General features: G+C 41.1%; 1 protein-coding gene and 1 long non-coding RNA gene across 3 annotated transcripts; one reads left to right on the forward strand and one right to left on the reverse strand.

Annotated features, from left to right (window-relative positions):
- Positions 1–3,685: 3,685 nt before the first annotated feature.
- Positions 3,686–20,556, reverse strand: LOC144366968 (uncharacterized). 2 transcript variants are annotated; one of them, XR_013426197.1, is made up of 3 exons: positions 19,979–20,555; positions 12,689–13,668; positions 3,686–12,203 (listed from the first exon to the last, which is right to left on the reverse strand). It is a non-coding gene; the product is annotated as an uncharacterized LOC144366968 (long non-coding RNA). The 2 variants fall into 2 exon arrangements; XR_013426196.1 differs by having other exon boundaries at positions 3,686–13,668; positions 19,979–20,556.
- On the forward strand, positions 13,340–16,645 carry Fabp2 (fatty acid binding protein 2). Its single transcript, XM_005341338.4, has 4 exons — positions 13,340–13,470; positions 14,571–14,743; positions 15,598–15,705; positions 16,337–16,645. The coding sequence occupies exons 1-4, from the start codon at positions 13,404–13,406 to the stop codon at positions 16,385–16,387; spliced, it is 399 nt and encodes a 132-aa protein (XP_005341395.1). The 5' UTR covers positions 13,340–13,403; the 3' UTR covers positions 16,388–16,645.
- Positions 20,557–25,553: the final 4,997 nt, after the last annotated feature.

Genomic DNA, 25,553 nt, shown 5'->3' on the forward strand with positions numbered 1-25,553 from the left:
AATATATCATCCTCAGAGTTGGATTTCTCCTTTTCCTGATTCTTCTGGCTGGAGTTTGAGAGAACGCTATTGAATAGCAGCATGTTGCTGAGGGCCATTGCCAAGTAGGAATGACGCATCGGAATTTCCTTGCCAGCATACCCCATGCTGCTTAGAGCAAGGACTCGTGGAAATGGACTTGCCTTGGACATTCGCTGTGACCTTGCATGTGTGTTTGAGAAAGGTGACCCTGCTCAAGGACCAGGGTGGATCCAGGTTTGGGGTGTATCCTGCAGGTTTTAGGAAGTATCCCGCTCCTTGGGTTTAGGGCATTCCCTGTGTAGGACAATCTGGGTTTTGGGCAGTTCCAGGTTTAAGGTTATTCCTGCTGGGAATAGGGCATATCCTGCTGCCTGAGTTCCCGTTGAGTTCTCGTGGAATTCAGAAAGTTTTTGGGATTAAAAGCCTGGGGGAGTATGTGAATTTGGGCCCAGAATTTGGATTTCCCGAGAACGTGTGTGGAGGCCGGTGTGAGTTCGGGAATAAAGGATTGCTGTTTGAATCTACAAAGCTGTGAGTGGCTCGTGATTCTGTGCCAGCCAGACTGCGGCAGCATGTGAGTGGACATGCTTGTCTTGTTCCTCATTTTAGAGGAAATGCTTTCAGTTTTACTCTGTCCAGTATTATGTTGGCTTTGGGCACGTTACATATATCCTTTATAATGTTTGTAAGTTTCTTCTATGTATACCTACTTTCTTTAGCATTTTTAACATGAATGGGTGCTCGATTTTATCAAAGCCTTTTTATGCAGGTATTAAGATGATCATATAATTCTTGTTCTTAATTCTAGTGAAGTGGTGAATTTTATTTCTCCGTTTGCATATATTGAACCAACCTTGCATTCTTGGAATGAAACCCACTTGATCGTGGTGTATTATCTTCTTGATCTGTTTTTGAATGCAGTTTGCTGATCTTTTATTAAGGATTTTGCATCTGTTCATCAGGGATATTGGTAGTTTTCTCTCCTTGATGTTTTTGTCTGGTTTTACTTGCTTCACAGAATGTGTCTGGGAATGGTCCCTTCCTTTCAATTTCATGGAGCAATTTGAGATACACTGGTGATTCTTATGTACAGGTCTGGTTAGACCTCAGCTGAGAATTCATCTGGTCCTGGACTTTACTTTGTTGGAAGGCTCTTAATTGTTGTTTCAATTTCATTAATTGATATTGGTCTATTTAGGTTTTCTATATCTTCCTCGTTCAATTTGGGCAGGTCATATGTGTCTAGAAATTTGGCAATGTCTTCTAGCTTTTCCAGTTTATTGAAGTATAAATTTTCAAAATTGTTTCTAATGATCCTCTGAATTTCAGAAGCATCTGTGGTTACAGCTCCTTTTTCATCTCTAATTTTGTTTATTTGGGTCTTTTATCTATTTCTTTTGGTCAGTTTGGTTAAGGGTTTATCAATCATTTATTTTTTTGAAGAAATAACTCTTTGTTGCATTTATCCTATGTATTACCTTTTTAACTCTCAATTTCATTAGTTTTAGCTATAATCTTTATTATTTTATGGCTTATACTAATTTTGGTAGAGTATAATAATTGAGGTAGAGTATAAGCTAACTTATTTGGAATCTATTTTTTAATGTAGGAACACAATGCTATAAGATTTCCTCATAGGAATGCTTTCATACTCTCCAAGAGACTTTGATATACTTTATCTCTGTTCTCATTTGTCTCTAATGATTTCCTGATTTTTATCTCTCATTTCTTTTATGATCCATTCTTTGTCTAAAACACTACTGTTCAATCTCCATGTTTTATGTGATTTCTATTATTTTTCTTGCTGTTCACTTCCAGTTTCATTCCATGATGGTCCAACAGGATATACAAGATTATATCTTTTTTTTTTGTATTTACTAAGACTTACTTATGACCTAGAATATGTTTTATTTTTGAAAAATTTCCATGACCTGATGAAAAGAAGATAAATACAGCTGCTTTGAGAAGAAATATGCTGCAGATGTCTATTAGGTGCATTTGATTTATAGTATTATTTAAGGCAAAATACCTTTATTGGTTTTAGGTTTGGATGACCTATATATTGGTGATAAAAATGTGTTGAAATCAACCAGTATGATTGTATTGGGGTCTATCTGGAATTCCACAGCAAGAGGTAATTTTAAAAAAATTTTTTAATTTTTTTATCTGATGTGTTACATATGACAATGGAATGTGTTGCGATTCATATTACATATATAGAGCACAATTTTTCTTATCTCTGGTTGTATACAAAGTATATTCACACCATTCGGTCTTTAGAGTGTATTTTGGATAATGATGTCCACCACATTCCACTATCATTTCTAACCCCCTTCCCACCCCTTTGCCCCATCTAGAGTTCCTCTACTCCTCCCATGCTCCCCTCCCTACCCCACTAAGTAACAGCTTGATGCTGGTTATTTTAATGAATCATGATAATGGCCATTAATTACCAGGTGGATAGTATGTGTCCAATACTGTTTGAACTAGATTTCTTTTTAAAGTCATGTTTGTTGAGATATAGTTTTATAGGGTGCAATTTGTCCTATTTAGTTTTATAGTTATATGAATTTCAATAACACAGATATAAAAAATGACAACATATAAATATGGACACATAATCCTACAATGAAGATATAGAATATGTTACCTTGTTCTACTTTACTCCCTTTTTAAAAAACAAATAGAGAAATTAATTTTAATATATTTTCATTTAACCTAATGGATTACCAAAATAATTTGCAAAGAAAATAATTGTTAATAAGGTATTTCATGTTCATTTTCTTTGTTCTAGTAATTCTTTGGAATCTAATGTCTATTTAACACATAGCACACCTCAATTCAGACTAGACACATTTCAAATACTCAGTAGTTTCATGTAACCAGTGGATGCCCTACTGGCTCCTCTCTCCATCGTTCACCTTTTGGTGAGACATATGCTGCAGGCTGCATGATAAGTCCCTTGTTATGTGGTTTCTTGTTGAGTTCTGTCAGAAAAGGACACCAAAGAGATAAACTTAGAATATACAAGAGTAGAGCAAAGTGCTTTATTTCTCCTTATAAGACTCTATTAGTCTGTGAGTTGGAGTCTTCATGCTTTTGGTGGAAGTAACTCCAGTTAGGTCGACTTCTCCTACAAGGTTTTCCTAGTGGCTCTCTCTTCTTTCACTTCCTACCTCTCCAAGTTACGGAAGAAAAGGTGCTTCACAAAATTTGTTGGTTTCCCTCAACCTTGCTCTTACCTTTTTAAATACCTTATTAAAAATTTTTACTCTGATTGATCTTTTTTCATCCTTGAATCTTGAATAATGGATTTTTAATTACAGGAGACTAAAATATACCTTAGCTCATAGCACAGGCACTATATATACACATACCAGATTAATTATACATTAAAATATAACGTATAAAATGCTAAAACTTTTAAAGAAAATATTTGTATACCTTTGTGAAGAGAAATGGAAAACAATAAATACAAAATAAACAAAAACCTGAAAAATTAAATAATATTATAGTTAAAATTTTTATGTGTAAAAATTTATCAAAAAGGGTTAAAAGAGACACGAATTGTATCACCAGTCATTTTGGGGATTTTTGGTATTTAGTCTGACTTGGTTTCTCCTTTGGTTGGTTTTTCTTTTATTGTAGTTCTTCTCTTTGTAGATTTTCATTGTTGTTCTTCATTTCCTCCTCGTGGAATATTTTGCCAAGAATGTTCTGTAGTGCAGGCTTTCTTGCTGTAAATTCTTTTAGCTTTTGTTTATCATGGAAGGTTTTTATTTCATTGTCAAATTTGAAGCTCAATTTGCTGGATATAAGATTGTAGGTTGGCATCCATTATCTTTTAGAGCTTGGTATATGTGGTTCCAGGGTCTCCTGTTTGAAAGGCTGGGCTAAAAAGTCTGCTGAGATTTGAATTTTTCTTCCCTTATGGGTAATCTGATTTTTCTCTCTTGAGGCCTTTAAAATTCTATCCTTATTCTGTATGCCAGGCATTTTCATTATAATGAGTCTTGATGTAGATCTGTTGTAATTTTGTACATTTGGTGTCCATTAGGCCTCTTGAAATTGATTTTTCAGTTCATTATTCGTGCTTGGGAAACTTTCTGCTATTATTTCATTGAAGAGATTGTGCATTCCTTTGATTTGAATCTCTGAAACTTCCTCTAGCCCAATAAATCTTAAATTTGGTCTTTGGATGGCATCCCATAATCCTTGGATGTTCTCTTCATAGTTTCTTACCATCTTCACTGTGAGGTCAAGATTGTATCCTTTGTCTTCATTGTCTGAGGTCCTGACTTCCAAGTGATCTCATCTGTTGGTGATGCTGTCTTGAGTTTTTTAATTGGCTAATTGTTTCTTTCATTTCAAGTGTTTCTGTTTGTTTGTTTTTCAGTATCTCTCTTTCTTGAAGTAATCTGCAAGCTGTATTTGTTCTCTTATCTTTTTGTTGGAGTGATCGATTTTTGCCTTATCTGCTCACTTAGGTCACTATTTTTAAATCATTTTATTTATGTATGTTCTGAACTCCTTCTCTGACATTTCACCCACTGCGATATCTATGGGTTCTGTTGTTGTGGCATCTTGGTTTGTTTTGAGGTATTTTCCTCCCTTGTTTTTTCATGATGTCTGTGAGTCTTCCTCTCTTGCAGTGTAGATCCAAGGTATTGTAGCCTCTGCCCTATTGTCTTATAGTGTCCCTACAGGTTACTAATACTTCACTTTTAAAAAAAAACAATTAGTCGTAGTTGGACACAATACCTTTATTTTGTTTATTTTTATGTGGTGCTGAGGACTGAACCCAGCGCCTCCCATGTGCTAAGCGAGTGACCTTTCACTGAGCCACAACCCCGCCCCCCAATACCTCACTTTTAAGGGAGAGGTCAATATTACAGCACTCAATGTATCTTCTGCCTTATAGTTACTAGGTTTGTGTAAGGGTTTTCAGTTTCTAATGGTAGAAGGAGGCCCAGGGGTTGGCTGAGATGTGCATGATGTAGGATGTGAGAATATGGAGGTATTAGATTATATGACACGTGAGAGGGTGATCATAAGAAGTTGGCTATTAGTAGGAGAAACACGATAGGCAAACCCATGCAAGACTCCCTGTTACCTCAGCAACAGGATAACTGTGAGCACCCTAGGAGAGAAACCTCTGGTGCAGCCAGACCCACAATGACCTTGGTGACATCATACCAGGTCCTTATTGTTGTCCCTTGATAGAAGCAGCAATATCCCAGTTTCGTGGTGGTGGCAGCCTCAAGCCTATATGTACCCTGATGCTGGGCTGTGGAGCCACGCTTTGGTGAATAAGGAACCCCAGCGCGAGGTGGCTCATCATGTATATCTGGGCGCGGGGAGGGCCTCTCCTCTGGATCTCCGGGCCCCCAGGGTGGTGGGCAGGCCTCTCCTCTGGAACACCAAGAGGTGATTTTTTAAATGTAATTATGAGCACTGACATTTAGGTCATCCATATTTACCATGGTTACATCTCCTTGTTGGATCTTCCCCTTTACCAGGGTGGCATGACCCTCTTTTTCTCTTCTGATTAATTTTTGCTTTAAATCTGCTTTGTCAGATATGAGAATTGCTACTTCTGCTTGTTGCTGGACTCTACTGGCCTGGAATATTTTTTCCATCCTTTTACCCTCATCCTGGGTGTCTTTGCCATTGTGGTGAGTTTTTTTAAACAGCATGTAATTGGATCTTGTTTTTTGATCCATTATGTTAATCTGTGATATTCCATGTGTTTTAAGGAAGAATTGAGAACACTTACATTCAGTGTTATTATGAATATGATGTGGTGTCCTTACATTTGGATTTGTTTGCTATATTTAGTTGTCTTGATTTTCATTTAGTTGGTTACTGTTCTAGTGATCTTATTCTATTTGGAGACTTTAGGGGTTATTTTTACGTTAATCTGTGTACCGTATATTTTTGAGTATTCTTTGTAGTACTGGCTTGGCAGTTATGAATTCTTTCCATTTATCCTTATCATGGAAAGTTTTTATTTCTCCATCAATTTTGAAGAGAGCTTGCTGCATATAGCAATCTTGGCTGGTGATTGTTTTCTTTTAGATATTGAAATATCTTATTCCAGGCCCTCCTTGATTTTATGGTCTAAGTTGTGAAGTCAGAGATGAGTCTTATTGGTTTATTTCTAAATGTGGCATGATGTTTTTCGTTGCAGTTTTTAATATTCTTTCCTTATTTCGTATGTTAGGCATTTTGATTTTGATGTGTCTTGGAGAGTTTATCTTCTAATTTTGTCTATTTAGGGTTCTGTATGGCCCCTGTATGTTGATATCTGTTCTCATTTATGATATGGGGAAAGTTTTTCTCTTACTATCTCATTGAAAATGTTCTTGATGCCTTTAGCCTGTATCTCCATGTTCTCTTCTATCCCAGTGATTCTCACGATTGTTCTCTTGATGCTGTTCTTGAGTTCTTGTATAATCCGATCATACTCTTTTTCTTCCCTTTAATGTATACTGAGTATTTAAGTGCATATGCTCTGTCTTGAAGACCTGAAGTTCTTTCTTTGAAATCTAATCTGTTGGTGATGGTTTACTTTAATGTATTATATCTTTCATTTCTAGGAGTTTTGATTGGTTTCTTTTCAGTATCTCTATTTATTGAAATGTTCTTTCATCTCCTTTATTTTCTCTCTTCATTAATTACTTAGATGATCTTTTAGTTCATTAAGCATTTCAATAATCAGTTTTTAAAATTATCTTTCTCTGGAATTTCATCCACTTCCAATATCTGTGGGATCCTTTGTTGGGGGATTGTGAATTTGGGGGAAAGATTTGTTTTCCTGTTTCCATGTTTTCAGAGGTCTCAGACTTGTGCAATCATTAAAATGGAGTCTCTTCATCTTTTAAATGCTTTTACTTTTGTGTGTGTTTCTCTCTTTTGTTCTGGGACTTCCCTCTGTGTATGATATATGAGTAGATGTCCAGGGATGTAACATAAGTACCCGCTCTGGCTGTTCCTCATTGGAGCCTGTTGTTGGTGTCAACCAGGTAGTTTTGGAGCAATCACCTTCAGTTGAACTTCTCTTGGTGAGCTTGAAAATATAGTTCCTTAAGCAAAGTAGGCAAGGAGTAAACTGTGACACTGGCACCATGCAGAAGACAGTGATGTACAGCTCATTATTAGGTAACATATCAGATGGTCAAACAGTGACATTGGCCCAAGAGTAGGAAAGAATATGTGGGTGAAACAAGTGGGTGAAAAAATTAGTAGGAGTAAAGAAAGTAAGAAGAGAAAACTTGTAACTGAGAAGGCACAATTGAAGAAATTGTCACTTGGTGGTTTATTCCTCCTATGAAGTCACATGCAGGTCATCTGCTGAGGGCAAGGCTAAGAGGTCACAGAATGATTAAAGACACGACTCTTGTTATGAATGCAGAAGAAACTAACTGAGATAGAGAGAAGTCCTGCCTGGCAGAGCAGATGACTGGGCTGGCACTAGAAATCAGGGATGTACAGGAAAAGTGTGGATGACCTTTCGGTTGGCAAAAGAATATCGACAATCGAATGCAGAATATAAATAAACCAATAAGGGACCAATAAGGGGCTCCAATTGGAGAGAAGATAGAGACAACAACTGACTGAAAATCTCAGTGCGATGGTAGAAGAAAGTGAAGGAGATGAGAGGATGGAAACCTCTTATTGGGGAGTGGTATGTCAGATTCACAATCGAAGCACTGGAATGCGAAAACTCACAGGCCACAGCCTTAGTCCACATGCATAAAGCACAGAAGTAAAGGTACTAAATATGTAGGGTAAGAAATATGAGGCCAGCATGACGGGTGACTTATCCATGTGGACTTTCGTCACCAGGAATATGGCAGAGCAGAGAGGATGACTGTGAGCCAGAGTTCTCAGTGATAGATGGCCAATGAGGCTGGGTAGGGATGGATGGTGGATGATGACAGGGTTGGATGGTAGATAATGACAGATGGGGTGGTGACAGGTAGTGATAGTGGGGTGGATGGTGGATGATGATAGACAGGGTTGGATGGTAGATAATGATAGATGGGGTGGTGACAGGTAGTGATAGTGGGGTGGATGGTGGATAAAGATAGACAGGGTTGGATGGTAGATAATGATAGATGGGGTGGTTACAGGTAGTAATAGTGGGGTGGATGGTGGATAATGATAGACAGGGTTGGATGGTAGATAATAATAGATGGGGTGGTGACAGGTAGTGATAGTGGGGTGGATGGTGGATAAACATAGACAGGGTTGGATGGTAGATAATGATAGATGGGGTGGTTACAGGTAGTGATAGTGGGGTGGATGGTGGATAATGATAGACAGGGTGGATGGTAGATAATGACAGATGGGGTGATGATAGGTAGTGATAGTCGGGGTGGATGGCAGATAATGCTGGACAGAGGTGGATGATGATAATGAGAGATAACAGTGGTATGTAACAATGTTATCTGATGGTATCCAATGGTCAATAACAGTGTGAGATAGGCTGGCAGGTGATACAGCCAAATGGAAGTGGTCTCAAAGAAAAAGGGTTGTTTTTTTTTTAATAGGAAGAAACATAATTGTTTGGGTATGATAGTGGAAAGCTATAATAATTCCAAGCCCTATTTTCTACATGGTATTAGGAAGAAGACAAGCAGCTTCCTGTCATATTGCTTGAAGGGACTCCACTATTGTTGGGTAGACTTTATATTTAGAGTCTAGGAAATTTATTATGTCTAGATCTTGGAATATATGATACTGAATGGAAAGGAATGAGGAGCCGTTTGCAAGCCATGCTAAGGGTTGGGGTTTGTACTTTTCCTTGGAGAAATGAGATAGAAGTCAGCAACCAAGAAGGAGTCACAAACCTTTCAGGAACGATCATCTAATAGGACACATGGGATCCTCTCGATGGCTCTCTGTCAGGAAGTCAGGAAGCCATGCTACCTCTACATGACAGACACCCTGTGGTGTGTTGCTGTGCGGTTGGAGTCTTTTTGAAAGAAAACCAGTCAATCATTTATGACATCTAAAATTTAATTAAAAAGACCTTAATATTGCTCAAATTTAGAAACTAGTTACTAAAGAGAAAGAAGTAAACTTTGTTGGCCAACTTCAGAATGCCCCACCTTCCCGTTCACCACATGGGGTCTGGCAGAAGATAACTTGAGACTTTCCTGCTACTCTTTCTCTCTGTCCCTCCAATCCTTCTCTTATGCACCTCCATTTTTCTTTGATATGTAAAAGCTAAAAACTTGGGATCAAAAAACAGGATTCAATCAGGCACAGTGGGACTGGACTGTCATAAAAAATAAATAAAAGGGCTTAGGGTATGGCTCAATAGGAGAGTACCCTTGGGTTCAATCCTCACTACCAAACAAAACAAAATAAAACAACATGATTCATAAATCCATAAATTCCCATTTATGAAATGTGAAAAATAATACTAGAAAAAAATGTTCCCTTCTGCCATACCATGGAGCAAAATAAAGGATCTATGCCTTCCCTAGGAAGCTATTCCTTTGAGATGAGCTTTTGACGTCCTTGTGTCCTCTCTATTGATGTTTCTGGACTTTGGAATAATGATATTTCTCTGGTTAAGATGAATCAACTGTTTTTGTCTTTTATGAGCCACACTGAGAACTTTACCCCTGCAAACAGAGGGCTGTGCCTTCACCTGCTCTTGGCAGCTCAAGTCAGGCTTACTAGAAGGATCGGTGACCATGCATCCACTGAAGCATGGGCACTCAGGGGCTGGGATGGCAGGAAATTTAACATGCCTAGGTTTTAAAGTTCATGATAGGGAATGGAGAGAAATGGCACACAAGGAGCAGTTTGCAAGCCATGCTGAGGAATGGGTTTGAACTTTCCTTGGAGAAATGAAATGGGAATAAGCGAGTTTGTGCTGATGTGCACTTCTTTCAGACCACTCAGTGGGTGATATGGACTGCAACAGGAGAGAGGAGAGAGGTGTTGCAGCCACCTGCACAGACCACATCTACCCTCTGCAGGACTCAACTGTCGTGTCTTCAGGGCAGAGAATGAAGGGCTGAGGCCATACGCAGCTGATTGGCTCAACATCATCAGCAGTGGGGAAGTTCTTTAGGGAGACGTTCGTACTGACCCATGGGTTCCGTATGACCTTTTCTAGATGGAATAAGGTTAAAGAACCAGGGAGTGACGGAGTTGGGGGACCAGAGAAGGAAAGTGTCATGTTAAAAATGTGATCTGGGCATTAAATGTTTTAAATGGTGATGCCACAGACACTTCAGGGTTTCCAGACTGACCGTCAGTCGGGTCATGGCCACTGAGGCGTGGGAGGCCTAAGTTAGGATGCCCATTCCATCAGCCAGCTGTCTAAGTCCAAGTGTTATTGGTTCTCAAGGGCTCCTAGAAGGCGCTCTTAGAGGGACAGTGTCAAGAAGGGCGTCTGCTTTCTCCTCCCCACTCCCTGCCTGAGCTCGGCCCTTTGGTCTCAACGGCTATGAGCTGGAAGAGGGAAGACGCATTCCCAGAGGGTGCGCTGGCACCATGCTGCCCTTAACAGGCAGATCCAAGGGAACCCCACTCCCAAGTTATCACTAGTGCGAGTCACAAGACACCTACATGACTTTAAGGTCATTCCTAATAAACTCCAAACATTTTCTTCACAAAATAGTGAAGTGGTTTGAGACCTGGGATGCTTAAGATATTGGCATTGCTACTGGATTTCCTTTCTCAGAGACTGAGGAAAACCGTCTTATTGAGCACCTGATGTCTACCAGTTGCTTGGGTGGGTATATGATACAATTTGCTCATAAAGCCCTACCTATCCGGCACTATTATAATTTTCATTTTATGTGTAAGGCAAGTAAAGCTGGTGAGGCTGCAGTCTGACCAACGTCATGCACAGTAATGGGCATTATGATTTACAGTATTGAAACTCAAGTCATTTTGTTTGTAAAACATGTTTGTTTTTACCCAAACACATTTCTATTTCAAAAACCAGATACGCCTATTTTTCTGACCTAGGGGAGAAGTATCCATCATCCATAGGCTTCTAAATTCAGAAGTCACTGTATTATTGTGACCTTGGCCTTAGAGCAATCGCACATCCTTCCACTTGCCGTCCAGTGAGGAGTACGCTGGGTTGATGCCTCCCCAGTTATGAGGGTCTCATGGTCTTTGGCAAGAGACAGAAAAGCAAAGACAATGTAGCCTTATTTTTTCTTTTCTTTTTTTTCGTTGTACTGGGGAGTGAACTCAGGGGCTCTCTACCACTGAGCTACACCCAGGTCTTCTTAATTTTTTGTTTTGAGGCAGTGTCTTGCCAAGTTGCCTCTAACTTGCAGTCCTCCTGCCTCATCCTCGTGAATCACTAGGATTACAGGCATGCAGCACTGCCCCCAGCAACTTAGCCAATTTTAGTTGCAGTTATGAACAAATTGTTTTGGCCTTTCTCCCCACCCCTGTTTGTATTCTGATCTCTCTTCTTTTTTAAATGAAATAATGGAGCTAGTAGAAAGTTGTTTTTAATCTACTTATTGATAAAATAAAAAATATAGTACTCACTGAAAGAGTGGTACACAACAGACAGAATCAAAATTTTAAAACATGGTTTGATCTCTCCAGCATTCTGTTCAAATTTGTCCGATACATCTTCCCTTGACCTGAGCTTCCCTGCTGGCCCTCAGATAACAAGATATTCTCCAGGCACCTTCAGCACAACAATGTCTTTTTGGTAGCTAACATCTGCAGACAAGTTACTAATGAAGAGCCTGTCCCGCACAGCGAGAGGGTCTGCTGCCCAGTTCAGGCCTGCCCTGGGCTGGAAGACCTTCAGTCACCCTCTGCATCCTCACCCCATACACATACCAGGCTTGGCTCTGACCCCACGCTTGGGGATGGAGAGAGGGAAAGTGAAACAGAGGAATGGTTTAATTCCTGAGAGAGCTAACATCTGGCTTTTGTTCTTTTTGTACATGGGAGATATTTGATGTTAATTATTTTGTCTTATAAAGTTTTTGTTATCCAGCTATATTTCTACTTTTTAAAATTATGCTCAGTGGACTGGCACCCTCCACAACCTAAACTGAAACACAATGAGTACTTACTGAGTACCAGGTCATTTGTACAAACTCCTGGCATCCCTAAACACCATGCCAAAAGACGTGTTAGAAAATGATCCTTCAGACAAGTACCACATGTCCTCTCACCTGTGGAAACCAAAAGAGGTTGACTTGACTGTGGGAAATGGATGCTTGAGGTGGTGAAGGTGGTGTAGGGGGATGGAAGGGGCAGGTGGGATCTGGACCTGCACACTGTATGCATGTGAGAACTAGCGTGCTGAACCCCTTTAAAAAGCACAATCTACACGTGCCAATTAAACATAAAATAAAATCTTTTTAAAAAAGAAGTGCTAGCTGGATGCAGTGGTGCACCTGTAATCCCAGTGGCTCAGGAGGCTAAGGCAGGAGGATGGAGAGTTCAAAGCCAGCCTCAGCAGAAAGCAAGATGCTAAGCAATTCAGTGAGACCCTGTCTCTAAGTAAAATACAAATTAGGGCTAGGGGTGTGGCTAGTGGTTGAGTGCCCCTGAGTTAAATCCCTAGTAACAACAACAACAAAAAAAGAAGTGCTGATATGTAAATTATGAAAACACTGTGGCCAATGAGAAAACTCAAACAGAAAAGGCCACCTACCATATGAATCCATTTGTACGAAATGTTCAGAAGAGACCGAGCCACAAAATCCAGACATGGGTGAGAAGCTGGCAGAGCTGGGAACAGAGGATCAGAAACGACTTCCCACTGTGTGTGGTTTCTCCCCGGGACGGTGAAATCCTTTGGAATTAAATAATGGTGATGGTTACACAATAGCATGAAGCTCCCTAAAAGCAGTGAATTTTATCCTTAAAATAATCAGTCTGTTGAATCTTACCTTAATAAAGAAAAACAAAGACCTGAATTTTCAGTCTCAACCACATTAACTTTTTGACTGTATTTGGCATGCAGTCTTTCTTTGCAAGACAACTGTTACTGTTTTAAAAAAAGGAATATGTGAATAATAGTCTAATTTCTCATGCTATTTGAAATTGCCTAATATACTGCACACCTTGAGGTCATATGTAGAAATACTATCTTCAGAAAGCCCACATTTGAATTCTTAAATGTTCCTGACTTCGTAGTCTAAGACAGAGTAGGTTTGCTTATCATCCTCAACATCAGCTGAACTTCAGAAGATAGAAGAAAATTATGCAAAGAGAAACTGAAGTGGTTTGTCATCACAGCAGTCAGTGATCTCTTGACCTTTAGACTTCCACATCACAGTATGGTGTTGGCTCCAAGATAAGAAACAGAATAAATTCTATAGACAGGCCTGAATCTCCACTTGCCTGTGGCCAGCACATCCGAGACCATGGCGTTCGACGGTACTTGGAAAGTGAACCGGAGTGAGAACTACGACAAGTTCATGGAAAAAATGGGTAGGAAGCCAGGCTTCTCTCTGCTTTCTCTAGGCCTTTCTCTGCTGTGGGATCCAGATGCCTGACAGCTCCGCACAGGAACAGCCACACCCGCGTCCTGCGTCAGGAAGCGGTGCACCTCACCAGTGGGGGGCAGACTTGAGGGCCCTCCTCTAGGACACACCAAGGCTTCCTTCCTTCTCCACCTGCTGCTTGTACCTGTATCATGGAAAACCCACATCTGTTTTTTAATAGAGTATGAAAATGGTAGGGGTGATGATAATCCAAATTTTAAAACATTAAATTCTTGGGAATGGGAAAGCAAAAATCATATAATAAAGTATAACAATAAATAGAAAAGAGTTCTTTCAAAAATCACTTTGAAAAAATTAGATTTGATTCTCTTTTGCTCTGACTTACAAAACTTTAGGATTTTCCTCACAAAGCTACTATGTATTTTCTTTGAGAAGTTTAATTTAACTATTTTGTAAAATCTATGCCAATACCTAGTAGCACCCACACTGTGTAAGATGGGTGATTTTTTATCATTCCCCAAAATAAAAAATCTGCATCAATTGTATTGTAGTTTAGGGATTCCAAGTTTAAATTTATAGAATTGTACATAATAATGAATTTGACCATGAAATTTTCAATTTTTACATTTTTGTGTCAGTCACAAACGTCACCAAAAGCAATGATGTATGAAGTGTAGATTTTAAAAGCAATTATGGAAAGAAAGTGTTTTAAGATTCTGTATAAGCAGAATTAAAGTTGCATTTCTTCATGCATGTGTGAATATGCCTCTTCATACTTCATCTGACATTTCTCGAATTTGATAAACATAATACTGAAACAAAAAGTGTATTAGTCTTATGAAAATGAATAAGCACTTGGTTTTCTAAAACTCTGTGCTTCACCTGATTTTTTTGAAGTCTGGGAAAGCAGCTTGAGTCAGTCTTCTCCTGCCTGAGCTTGAACTTCTGCAGGAGCAAGCAGAGTGCTTGGGCTCTGCAGTGAGATGGGGTTTTCCTCCCCCCTCAGAATAAACAGCAACAAATCAGAAAAGCCAGGGCCTCCTGGGCACTTGGGTCTCACTTTCTCTGGCCTCCTTTCTCTTCCAGGGATCAACATGGTGAAGAGGAAGCTTGCGGCTCATGACAATCTGAAACTGGTCATCACACAGGAGGGGAACAGATTCACGGTCAAAGAGTCCAGCAACTTCCGAACCATTGACATTGTGTTTGAACTTGGCACTGCCTTTGCTTACAGCCTAGCGGATGGAACTGAACTCAGTGTAAGAACTTTCTATAAGCAATGCATTATTGATTTCTCTACCCCAAACTGAAACGGTATCTGCTTTGTCCCATTGGTTGGCTTAATTAAGGCATATCTCCTTCATTTACTGAAGAAGCCCAACATTGACAGGGCATTCAAATACAGTGATTCAACCATCTATGAAGAATCTGGACTGAACTTTCTGAAAAGAAAGTGCTTAAAAGCGCTTAATAAGCAGATTTGAAGTTGTATTTCTTTATGCATGTGTGAATATGCCTTGTCATGCTTCATTTGACACTTATGGATTCAGAAGAATATCCTTTGAATGAGTGTGTACAGATCTAGCTCAGTATTTCCAAACTGGCAGCACAAAAGCTTTCAGAGTTATGTAACATACACCTAATAGTCATTTGATAAATACATTGAAATAAGAAGTTAATAAGTGAGGAATGAGTGAACAACCAAGAGGACGGTCTATGCTGCAGTGTAAGTCACTGAGACATACTCTCTCATGATCAAGGTAAAAGACTTCAGAAGTCATCATCTTCAACCAATTTTTTAAAGCTCTGTTTTAGCCTTAGAGTTTTTCTAGTTAGATTCTATACATCTGCAATGACAGTTTAACTGCTGAATGTTTTATCAACTGTGCCTCAAAGATGGCCCACGGAGGTTGTGGAGGGAGGGCAGCATGGTATTGGTGGCATCACACAGGTCCTCCAGGACCCCCAGTGAGGCTCCAGGCTGGTGTGCCTGGCTCTGGGAGAGTGACAGAACTGTGGTTGTGGACACTAATGCAACCGTGGCTCTACAGAACTAGAACCATGTGTGACACACACAAGATCTAACACATGCCACTTTGCCATCACAATGCAGGGGACCTGGAGCCTTGAGGGAAATAAACTTGTAGGAAGATTCAAACGAGTAGACAATGGAAAGGAACTGAATACTGTGCGAGAAATTACAGGTGATGAGCTCATCCAGGTGAGTTGTAACTACTTCCCAAAGACAAAAATGATCACATGTTTTTTGAAATTGATGAGTTATATCTTTAGTTAACAGACTGTTATTTCTTTTCTTGTGTATCTTACAGATTTAAAAAATAGATATTTTATGCATAGTTATTGAAGATGATTTATATATATATATATGTTGAATACAAGAATCCTAGTTTAGCTGGATGTGCTGATGCACACCTGTAATCCCAGTGACACGGAAGGCGGAGACAGGAGAATTGCAAGTTCATGGCCAGTTAGCAATTTAGGGAAGTCCTAAGCAGCTTAGCAAGACACTGTCACAAAATGAAAAATAGAAAGGGCTAGGAATTTGGCTCAATTGTAAAACTCCCCTGGGTTCAATTCCCTGCTCAAAAAACAAAACAAAACAAAAACAAACAACAACAACAACAATAAAACCCTAGTTTAGCTGAAAATGTAAATGACTAGAAGCCAAAATGTGTTTTGTAGTGGACATCTACATCTGCATAAAATGTTGCTATCAGTCCATGAAAAAATAGTATGAACTCATCCAGAGCTACAATAATACCAATAATACTAAAATTTCTTAATGTAGATGTATTAATGGCAATTTTTTAATTCTTGCTGACACCTTTCAGACCTACACGTATGAAGGAGTAGAAGCCAAGAGGATCTTTAAAAAGGAATAAGCACAGTTCTGAGGCACTGCCCGCCCAGAATACATATGCTGGAAGTCTGTCCATTCAGAGCTGCTTTTCTCTGCCCATCAAGCATGAGGTTCTGAATAATTATTCCTTCTACAAACATTGATGTACTTCCAGCCTTGACAAAGCAAGCAAGTAAAAGCTATTTATGATTTGTTTTATATTCTTTAACAATGAAATTCATGGGAATTCTAAAATAATATGCAACATATTTTAAAACAGAAAAATAAATACTATTCTATATATAGCCTCTTCTTTAAAACAACAAAGCTGTGTGACATGTGCAATAGTAGACAGTTTTTGTTGTGTTTATTTTCAAATTTGGCAAGCTAAACACATAGGCTGCGTGGGGGTTTCTAAAATTTTGCAATGGTTGGGAATGATTTCCTTGGTAGCATCTCTTATTATAAAAGCAATGCATACTCAACCAGAAGGCTCAGAAATAAGAAAAGCAAATGCACCCACACACCTGCAAGACCCTGAGCTTGAGCCTCAGCACTGCACTAAAGAAAAAATATCAATCTGTTCATTTTATAACTTCATAAACATCTTTATAGAGTAAATATTGATCATTCAGCTTAGCAAGACACTGTCACAAAATGAAAAATAGAAAGGGCTGGGAATTTGGCTCAATGGTATAACTCCCCTGAGTTCAATTCCTGTTGCTGGGCGCAACAGGAGCCAGAAGCACGCTTTACTTCTCTGACTGCACTAGTCTTCACATGTGAAGTGGGGGCAGGCACCACTCCCACCTGCAGGTGGGGAGACAGACACCAAGCATCTTATCAGCTCATCTAATGCTGAGTAGGGTCCATATGAACACGAGAACTAACGTAGGTCCTAGATTTCAGTCCAGTATTTCAGATCCATTACTCAGCCTGTTAAAAATAAAAATATCTTTTAAAAAAATTTTTACATCTTTTTTAATATTTATTTTTTAGTTTTAAGTGGACACAATATCTTTATTTTACATTTATGTGGTGCTGAGGATCGAACTCAGTGCCTCAAGCATGCTAGGCGAGCACTCTACCACTGAGCCACAACCCCAGCCCCACAAACAAAAATTTTGATCTTAAGAAAAAGATCCCTTAATTCTCGTGTGGCACCAAGACTTGCACGGAGATGCACCGGGTCAAGCTGTAAGATGAGGGCAGGGGCCACTGTCACTGCTCCCGCAGCCCAATGGAGGCTTTCTTCTCTCACAGCTTATCCCCTTTCACTGTTTATTGGCATTAGAGATCTGCCTACTGCTGCCCAGCAGCTGCCACTCCACTAAGCTCCCTTCACCACAGCTGAGCTTGGCTCCCAGTATCCAGGAGCAGCTGTGCCGTTTGGCCAGCTCCTGAACTCTGTGTGGAGGAGCCACACTAGGTGCGTCCAGAAGAACTTGTGGGCAGGGAGTTTGAATTTGGGAAATACGCAGCTTGTCGCTGGTGGGAAGGAACATGGTTTAAGAGGACCCTGGAGACACAGGAGGGAAGCCCAATTTCTTGGCTGGGAGCAACAGGAGCCAGAGGCGCACCACAGAGCAGGGAGCCAGGTGCACCCAGGGAACAGCTGGAGGTTCAGTTGTAACGTGTGCAATTTGGGATTTCCTTCAAGTACTTTCCCCAGCCTCAGGTGGGGGCAGAGTGGGAGGGGTTAGGGGAGACCACTGGTCACAGGTGACTACTCCCGCCGCTGCTGCTGGATGGTGCCAGACAGTCACAGATGTCAGGGTCCCTGGGTCGTGGCAAGAATGTGAAACTCATCCCTCTTTTCCTTAATCTTGTATGTTTTTGCAATTTTCTATAACCAAGAGTTTAAAATATCATATATATATATATATATCTAGAACCCAACTTCCTCTTATTACGGCCACTGGTGTCACCTCAATTGAAGACACCGCCATCATCACCTGAATTACTGCAAGTCTCCCCTAAAAAGTCCCCCAACCTCTACCTTCCCTACCGAACCCCAGAGCAGACAGGAGAATCCTTAAAGGTCTAAGTCAGATCATGTCACTTCTCTGTACAAAATCTGCAATGGCTCCTTGTCATTAGAGGAAAAGCTGGAGTCCTGGTGTTGCCCATGATACCTGTTGACCGGACCTCCCCTTGCTACCTGACATGAGTCCTGATTTCGATGGCATATCTGGGGAGATCATTCCAAGCAGGGGAAGCACTTAAAGAAAGGCCCAAGAAAGAAGTTGGCCTGAGCAGCTTGAAGACATGAGACCCTAGAAAGCGTCCCTAAGGCCATCCAGGACAGACTACCATCAATACCCATGTTCAGGAAATATAGGCCAAAATTCACCAGTGACAAGGATAAAAGAGTGTGGACTTAGAACCAGAGACTTGCCTAAATACATCTTTCCACTTTCCAAAATTCAAGTTCTGACTCTCAATTTTTCTCATTTGAGAAATAGTAATGGTTTTCTGATACTTTATTAATTGAGCTAGTATTCATGAATATCTGGAATAGTGCCTGACAGATAGCTTGGCTCTCAAAACCCTCACAGAGAAAACAGCAAGTCCATGAGAAAGCCCTTTTCCTAGAACATTTCCCTTCAAGCCTGTGACACAGCGAGGCTTGGCCCCACACAGGAGATCTTTGCTCCAGCCCAGTCTGTGGCATGACTAGCTGGGGACGCTGGGACTACCACTTCATCTCTTTGGAATGCAGTTCAGTCATCTCTAAATAAGGGGACCCGGCTGGGTCTCCACAGTCCCTCCAGCACCAAGCCTCCGTGCTGTCTGAACAGCACTGGGTGATTCTTGAGCAACACTTGGTCTGTGCCACTGGGAGAGGGTGCTGGAACAGGGAGGGTGGGATGAGAGGAGGAAGTACCATTGGGCTATGAAGTATGGCTGGTTCATGGTTCGAGACCTGTGCACGCTCAGGGGGCCTGTGCTTGGTTTAGCACTCTGTTGTTGCCATCTTAAAATTTCTAGCCACTTGGTAAAGGAGTTCTACATTTTCATTTTATACAGGGCTCTGCAGATGACTTAGCCAGCCTCATTGCTATGAGCTGACTATCATTAAGCACAAAAGGTATTTTCCTATGAGCAACTAGAGAGACTGTCAGCAAGACACCCCTGAGTACCTGAAGAGGTGAACAGGTGGGTGAGGAGGTGGCATGGAGTAGAATGGAAGTGGGCGGAGGTTTTGTGGGGATGGGGTGGGGAAATGAATCCTTCAAAGTTCTGAGATATGGTCTACCTTGAGGGAGTGATACCTGTCCTGTACACTACAGTGTAAGAGTGCCATCTGCTGGGCAAGGGCCGGAGCCAGAGGTTTCCGATGCAGACTGCATCAGTGTCTTAAGATATTCCAGGAGGATTTGACGTACCATATTCTGCAGTTTGAAATGATAATCATTAAATGTGTCTTTAGTTACAAATTCCATACAAAACAAAAGTAACACAAAGATTATTTTTCTCTCTTCCTGAACCAACTTCCTAATGCTGCTTTCATTCACTGAACAAAAATAAATTTCTGAATAGCACCATCTACCAGGTATTCAAGATAAACACCCCTGGGAGAGACATGAGTCACTAAGAATTTCCATGAATGGATCCACATTCTCAGGCTCACCTTGGTCCTGAATCAGAATGCACAGGGTAGCCTCGTCCTCCAGTTGGAAGGCACCCAGGGCAAGCCTTCTGTTTCCTGGGTGCTGATGTGAGGGTGGTGCACAGCTGTCCCCCAGACCTAGGGCCAACCTTCAGTCATCATGGGACAAAATGCTGAAAAGCTGATGGGAAAAGAAGAGTATGCAGGGTGGCAATAGAAGGGAGAGACGTGAGAAGCCACAAGCACACCCTGTCACAAGTAAGCACCGCCTTGGGGGCTCCTCTCAGCTACACCCAGCCCACTGAGCAATCCATTAGCATGACAGCTACTGGGAAGCTGACCGGGAGCTGTGTGCCTGTCCAGTCCCTGGTTGTTGGGGACTAGAAGGAAATTCTCCTTCAAAGGTTAGCCTGACAGCCCCCTGGGAGACATCCTGCCTGGGAGGCATCCTGCAGCTACCTATCTCCCTGGAACATCCTGTGGTTATCAGGATCATCAGACATCTTGCAGCTGGCAATTTTACCACCCACATCCAGCAATTGCTGATTAGAGAGCTTCCCCATCCCCAGCATATAAATACCCACCCACATCCAGCAATTGCTGATTAGAGAGCTTCCCCATCCCCAGCCCATAAATACCCCTGTGTGAACAATAAAAGTTTGCAGCTTGATCAGAACTTTTGTGGCCTTTCGTGTCTCTTGTCCCTTCATTCCTCCCCATCTAGGTTCCCTGCCCACGTTGATGTGTCCTGCCGGATGGGACACCTGGTGGCTGGGCGTGCTGTGCAGGCAGCAGAGCAGGAGGAGCCTGAGCAGAATGAGTAAGTTCTCCCTGGACCTCAGCCCAGCTCCAGGGTCACAGCCCACAGACAAGGAGTCCGCCTGGTTCCTGGCAAACAAATCGGGAACACACTATTCCCTAAGAAAATACCAGAAAGTCAAGGAACAGTGCTCTTTACAAACCTGAAGAAGAGTTTCAAGTAAAAGAGCATATGTCCAATGCCATTTCTCAGTTTTACTTTTTCAATAAGATACTGTTTAAACAGGGAAATGAAAGGACATAAATGTGACAAAGAACTTTCCTATTTAACATACTCTTAAAGCAGAAAGCTGTCAGTGAGGATGGAAATTGTCTCCCACTCCAATGTGGATGGGTGCTGGTCCTGGGTGTCTTCAGTGAGGGATGCCCACCTCTACCAAGCTGTTACTCTGCATCCGTTACTATGCTTGCCTGGGCCCTGAGGTCTGTGAGTGCTACAGAGGCATGGCTCAGAGTCTTCTGTGTCCCCTGCTGCGGTCCTCAACACAAGCAAACAGTACTAGCATGGGGCGGGGTACTGAACCACTCAGTGCCCAAAGGCCAGCCCTCCCTTAATAGAAGTCCTGTTGAGGACCCTTCCTAGTTGTTCTTACCCAGAGGTAACCTTAATCTGAATATCACCTTAGCCTTCTTATTAGGACAAAAGTGGCCACCTGACCCAAGGGCAGCCAGTTTCTACACTGGAGAACAGCTTGTGATAAGAGCTTTGTAGTTAGACAAGTAGATGGGGCCCTCCACTGAGTTTTGACTCCAATACACAGCCAAGGCTGCTGGCTAGAGGTGGAACAAAAGCTGAGAAAGAGGCAGAGCAGCACACAGAGGTCATGAGGCAAAAACTCAGGTCAAGTTCTATTAAACAAAAAACAATACAAGAGGAGATGATAGATGTGAAATAAATTCCCATTTCTGGTGGATAAAAATAAAACTTGTTTGGTAAAGTATTCAGGGGTCCAAGAGTACATATTCCTTTAGGCAAATATGAAAGTGAGTCCCTGCCATGTACCAAACATGACACACACTTCAGCAGTGAGCACAACAGCCCTACTTTGCTCCCACAGCTTTTATTAAGAAAAGACTTCTCCCGGAGGAAGAAGGGGACCCAGGAGGTGGAATCCGTGGAAGTGCGGTTGTTTCCCCTTTTTATAGTTTTGTTGATGGAATGTAAGGGCAGGAAGGACTTTTGGGATGGGCTTATCACTTCTCTGGGATGGGCTATCTCCAAATCTGTTGGGGGCTGTTCATTAACACTTCTTTGAGGTGGACTTTGGCCTAGGGCCTCTTTGGGACTTCATTAACATTCCATGAATTGTCCTGAGTTTTCCCTGAGTCATTCCCAGCATGGCTCCATTTTAGATATCACTCGGTATTAGACCCAATTTACCTAGCTACACTGACTACCTAACTTTAAATCTGGCTTCATCTGCATTACCAACAGATGGAGTATTTCTCATTCAAGTGAGAGTATACTACACATTACCTTGGCTTCCTAGGGAGCACCCTTGGCACCAGTGAAGCCACATTTAAAGTTAGGTAGTCAGTTTGGTTAGGTAAATCGGGTCTAATATCATATTGAGTGAAATCTAAAATGGAGGCCACGCTGACAAAGATTCCGGGAAATGCAGGACAACTCATGGAATGTTAATGAAGTCCCAGAAAGGCCCTAGGCCAAAGTCCACCCCCAAGAAATGTTAATGGAGCCCAGGAAACAGCCCCCAACAGATTTGGAGATAGCCCATCCCAGAGATAAACCCACCCCAAAAAGTGATAATTAAGTCCTTCCTGCCCATTTGACCCACCTGTGTCCTAACCCTTCCCCCTTGCATTTCATCATCAAACCTATAAAAAGGGAGACAACCACACTTCCACGGATTCCACTTCTTGGGTCCCCTTCTTCCTCCAGAAGTCTTTTCTGCTGTCCTTTAATAAACTTCTAATCTCTACTCTGACCTTGCCTCTGCGTGCTCTCTGGTGTTATTCTTCAACATCGGGGAAGCAAGGACTCCTCACTGGCCAACAGCGGTAACACTACCTGCCTACAATTACCACCCAGTTTATCCCCATCAGGGTATTAATGTACTGATATGGTTAATGTTCTCATTACCCAATCATTTCACCTCTACACTTTCTTGCATTGTCTCACGTATGAGCATCTCTAACAAGTGGCTTCTCGGGCTGGGGATGTGGCTCAAGCGGTAGCGCGCTCACCTGGCATGCGTGCCGCCCGGGTTCGATCCTCAGCACCACATACCAAAAAAGATGTTGTGACTAAAAAATAAATATTAAAAATTCTCTCTCTCTCCCCTCTCTTAAAAAAAAAAAGACAAGAATGTGAGGAATTTAAAAAAACAAAAAAAACAAGTGGCTTCTCCTGAGGTAGCCACAATCATCTGGGATTTTCAATCGGTTCCTAGAAGAAAGTGTGGGACTCAGTTGCTTCTGTAAGGTCTAATCTTGGGTCCTGATGAAGCCAGATCTAAATTTAGATAGTTAATGTAGTTAGTAAATCTAATATGGAGTAAAATCAAGAATAAAGGCCATCTTGAGAATGGAGTCCAGAAAAAGGGGAATTGAAAATGTCCCCAAGGCCCAGAGCCCATCCCAGGAAATGTTAATGAAGAGCTTCCAGCAAACAAAGCCCTTCCTGCCCAGATTACTGCTTGGCCCCTGGGTCCCCCACCTTTTGGCCTTCCCACCTACATTCCATCAGTGCAAGATAACAGGACAAAGGACAGGAGTGCCTGTGACAGGGAAATCTTGAGTGAAGATTAAAAAAAAAGGAAGCCTCCCCCTCCCACGGATTCCACCTCTTGGTCCCCTTCTTCCTCGGGGAGAAGTCTTTTTTACTGTCCTTTAATAAAGCTTCTACTTTCCACTCTGACCTTGCCTCTCTGGTGTAATCCTTCAGCATCAGGGAAGTAAAGACTCACGGGTAAACAGGTTAGGGTTAGGAGGACTTCCTGCCTTCAACTGTTCCTACCTCCTGGCTCCAAGCTGAAACCTGGGGGCAGGGAGAGCTTAGTGTCTTCCAAGCTGCTCCACTTTCTCCAATTTTCTCACTTCCTGAAAACTTCACCCTTTCAGACAGTAATAAAGGTATAAAGGCAAAAGGGAATCATGTGCAGGACCATTAAGAACTGCTACCTGATTGCCCTCAGTGTTCTGGTGAACAGAATACCTGAGACTGGGTAATGCATAAACAACATGAATCTCCTGGGGGCCAGGAAGCCCAAGACCAAGGTGCTAGCAGTTTTGGTGTCCAGAAAGCGCCACTTTCTGCTTCCAAGATGGTCCCTTGCACATGCACACTACATCCTCTGGAGCGGAAAAATTTGATGGTATATAATTATTCATAGTATTCCCTTATAATCCTTTTTTCCCCCCTGTAAGGTTGGTAATAATTATTACACCTTTGTTTCGGGTTTTACTTGTGTCTTCTCACTTTTTATCAATTTAGCTAAAGGTTTGTCACTTTTTTTTTTTTTTTTTTTAAGAGAATTTTATTTTTTAGTTCTCAGCGAACACATCTTTGTTAGTATGTGGTGCTGAGGATCGAACCCAGGCTGCACGCATGCCAGGCGAGCGCGCTACTGCTTGAGCCACATCCCCGGCCTAAAGTTTGTCACTTTGTTAACCTTTCTGAAGAACCAACTTTTGGTTTCACCAACTCTTCTTGACTGTTTTTCTGTTCAGTATTTCTTTTATTCCTTTTCAGTTTTATTATTCCTTCTGACAGCTCTGAGTTTAGTTAGCTCCTCTTTCCTATTCCTCAAGGTATAAAAGAAGATAATTGAGAACTTTCTTTTTAAATGTGCACTTATAGCTATAGATTTTCCTCTGAGCACTGTCTTCACTGTAACCCATAAGCTTTCATATGACGAATTTTAATTTTCTCATGAGGATTTCCTTTGTGATAGCTCCTTTGGCCCATTAGTTGTTTATAAAGATGTGTTAGATTTCCATATTATTTGTGAATTTTCTAGTTTACCTTCTGTTATTAACTTCTAGTTTCATCTGTTTGTGGTCAGAGAAGATAGATACTCTGTACAATTTCAAACTTTTCTAAAATTTATTGAAACTGTCTTGTGGCCTGATATGTGGTTTATCTCAGAGAATGTTTTGTGCACATTTGAGAAGAATCTGCATTTTGCTGCTGTTGGTTGGAGCATTCCACATGTCTGTTAGTCTAGTTAGCTTATAGTTTTCAGATCCTCTACTTTCTTAACATTTTTTTGGTCTAAACATTCTACCCATTACTAAAAGTGGGCATTGACGTTTTAAAAATTTTGTGCAAGTGTCTACTTCTCTTTTTTGTTCTACTACTTCGTAAATTTCGCTTTAGCTTGGCTGTTATATATCTTTGTCTACTTTTTAGAATTGTGACAAAATGATTATAGTTTCTGCTTATTATCCAATGATTCCATTTTGAACATGGGTCACCAAGGGTGATTTTCTTACACATATCTCAAGGAGGACCAGGAAAAAAAGGGGGACATATTTACAGATATGAACATTAAAACTGAGCATCATGAATAGAGGTCTGAAGCCACATTCACTACTCATCTCTTCACTTCAGAGTTATCCTGGAGCGACCCCTGAGGAATCACAGAGCTCCATAAAGTTTGTTTTGAAAAGCATTGTTATAAATAGTTAAAATCCTTTGACATTTACACGCTGAGTAAATGTGACCTAATGTCAGAAATATTTACATAGTAATTTTGGCTTAGATTATCTCATTTATTTTCAACTTATTTTCAAAATAACTTTCTTTACAATTCCC

This window comes from Ictidomys tridecemlineatus, chromosome 9 (assembly GCF_052094955.1).
Source record: "Ictidomys tridecemlineatus isolate mIctTri1 chromosome 9, mIctTri1.hap1, whole genome shotgun sequence".
NCBI classification, from domain to species: domain Eukaryota; kingdom Metazoa; phylum Chordata; class Mammalia; order Rodentia; family Sciuridae; genus Ictidomys; species Ictidomys tridecemlineatus.

Excerpts from the sequence above, each read along its gene's own strand:
- Fabp2 (XM_005341338.4), top strand. The coding sequence starts at position 13,404 with ATGGCGTTCGACGGTACTTGGAAAGTGAACCGGAGTGAGAACTACGAC. Across the intron at positions 14,744-15,597 it reads CGGATGGAACTGAACTCAGT|GGGACCTGGAGCCTTGAGGG; the intron begins GTAAGAACTTTC and ends ATCACAATGCAG. Across the intron at positions 15,706-16,336 it reads CAGGTGATGAGCTCATCCAG|ACCTACACGTATGAAGGAGT; the intron begins GTGAGTTGTAAC and ends GACACCTTTCAG.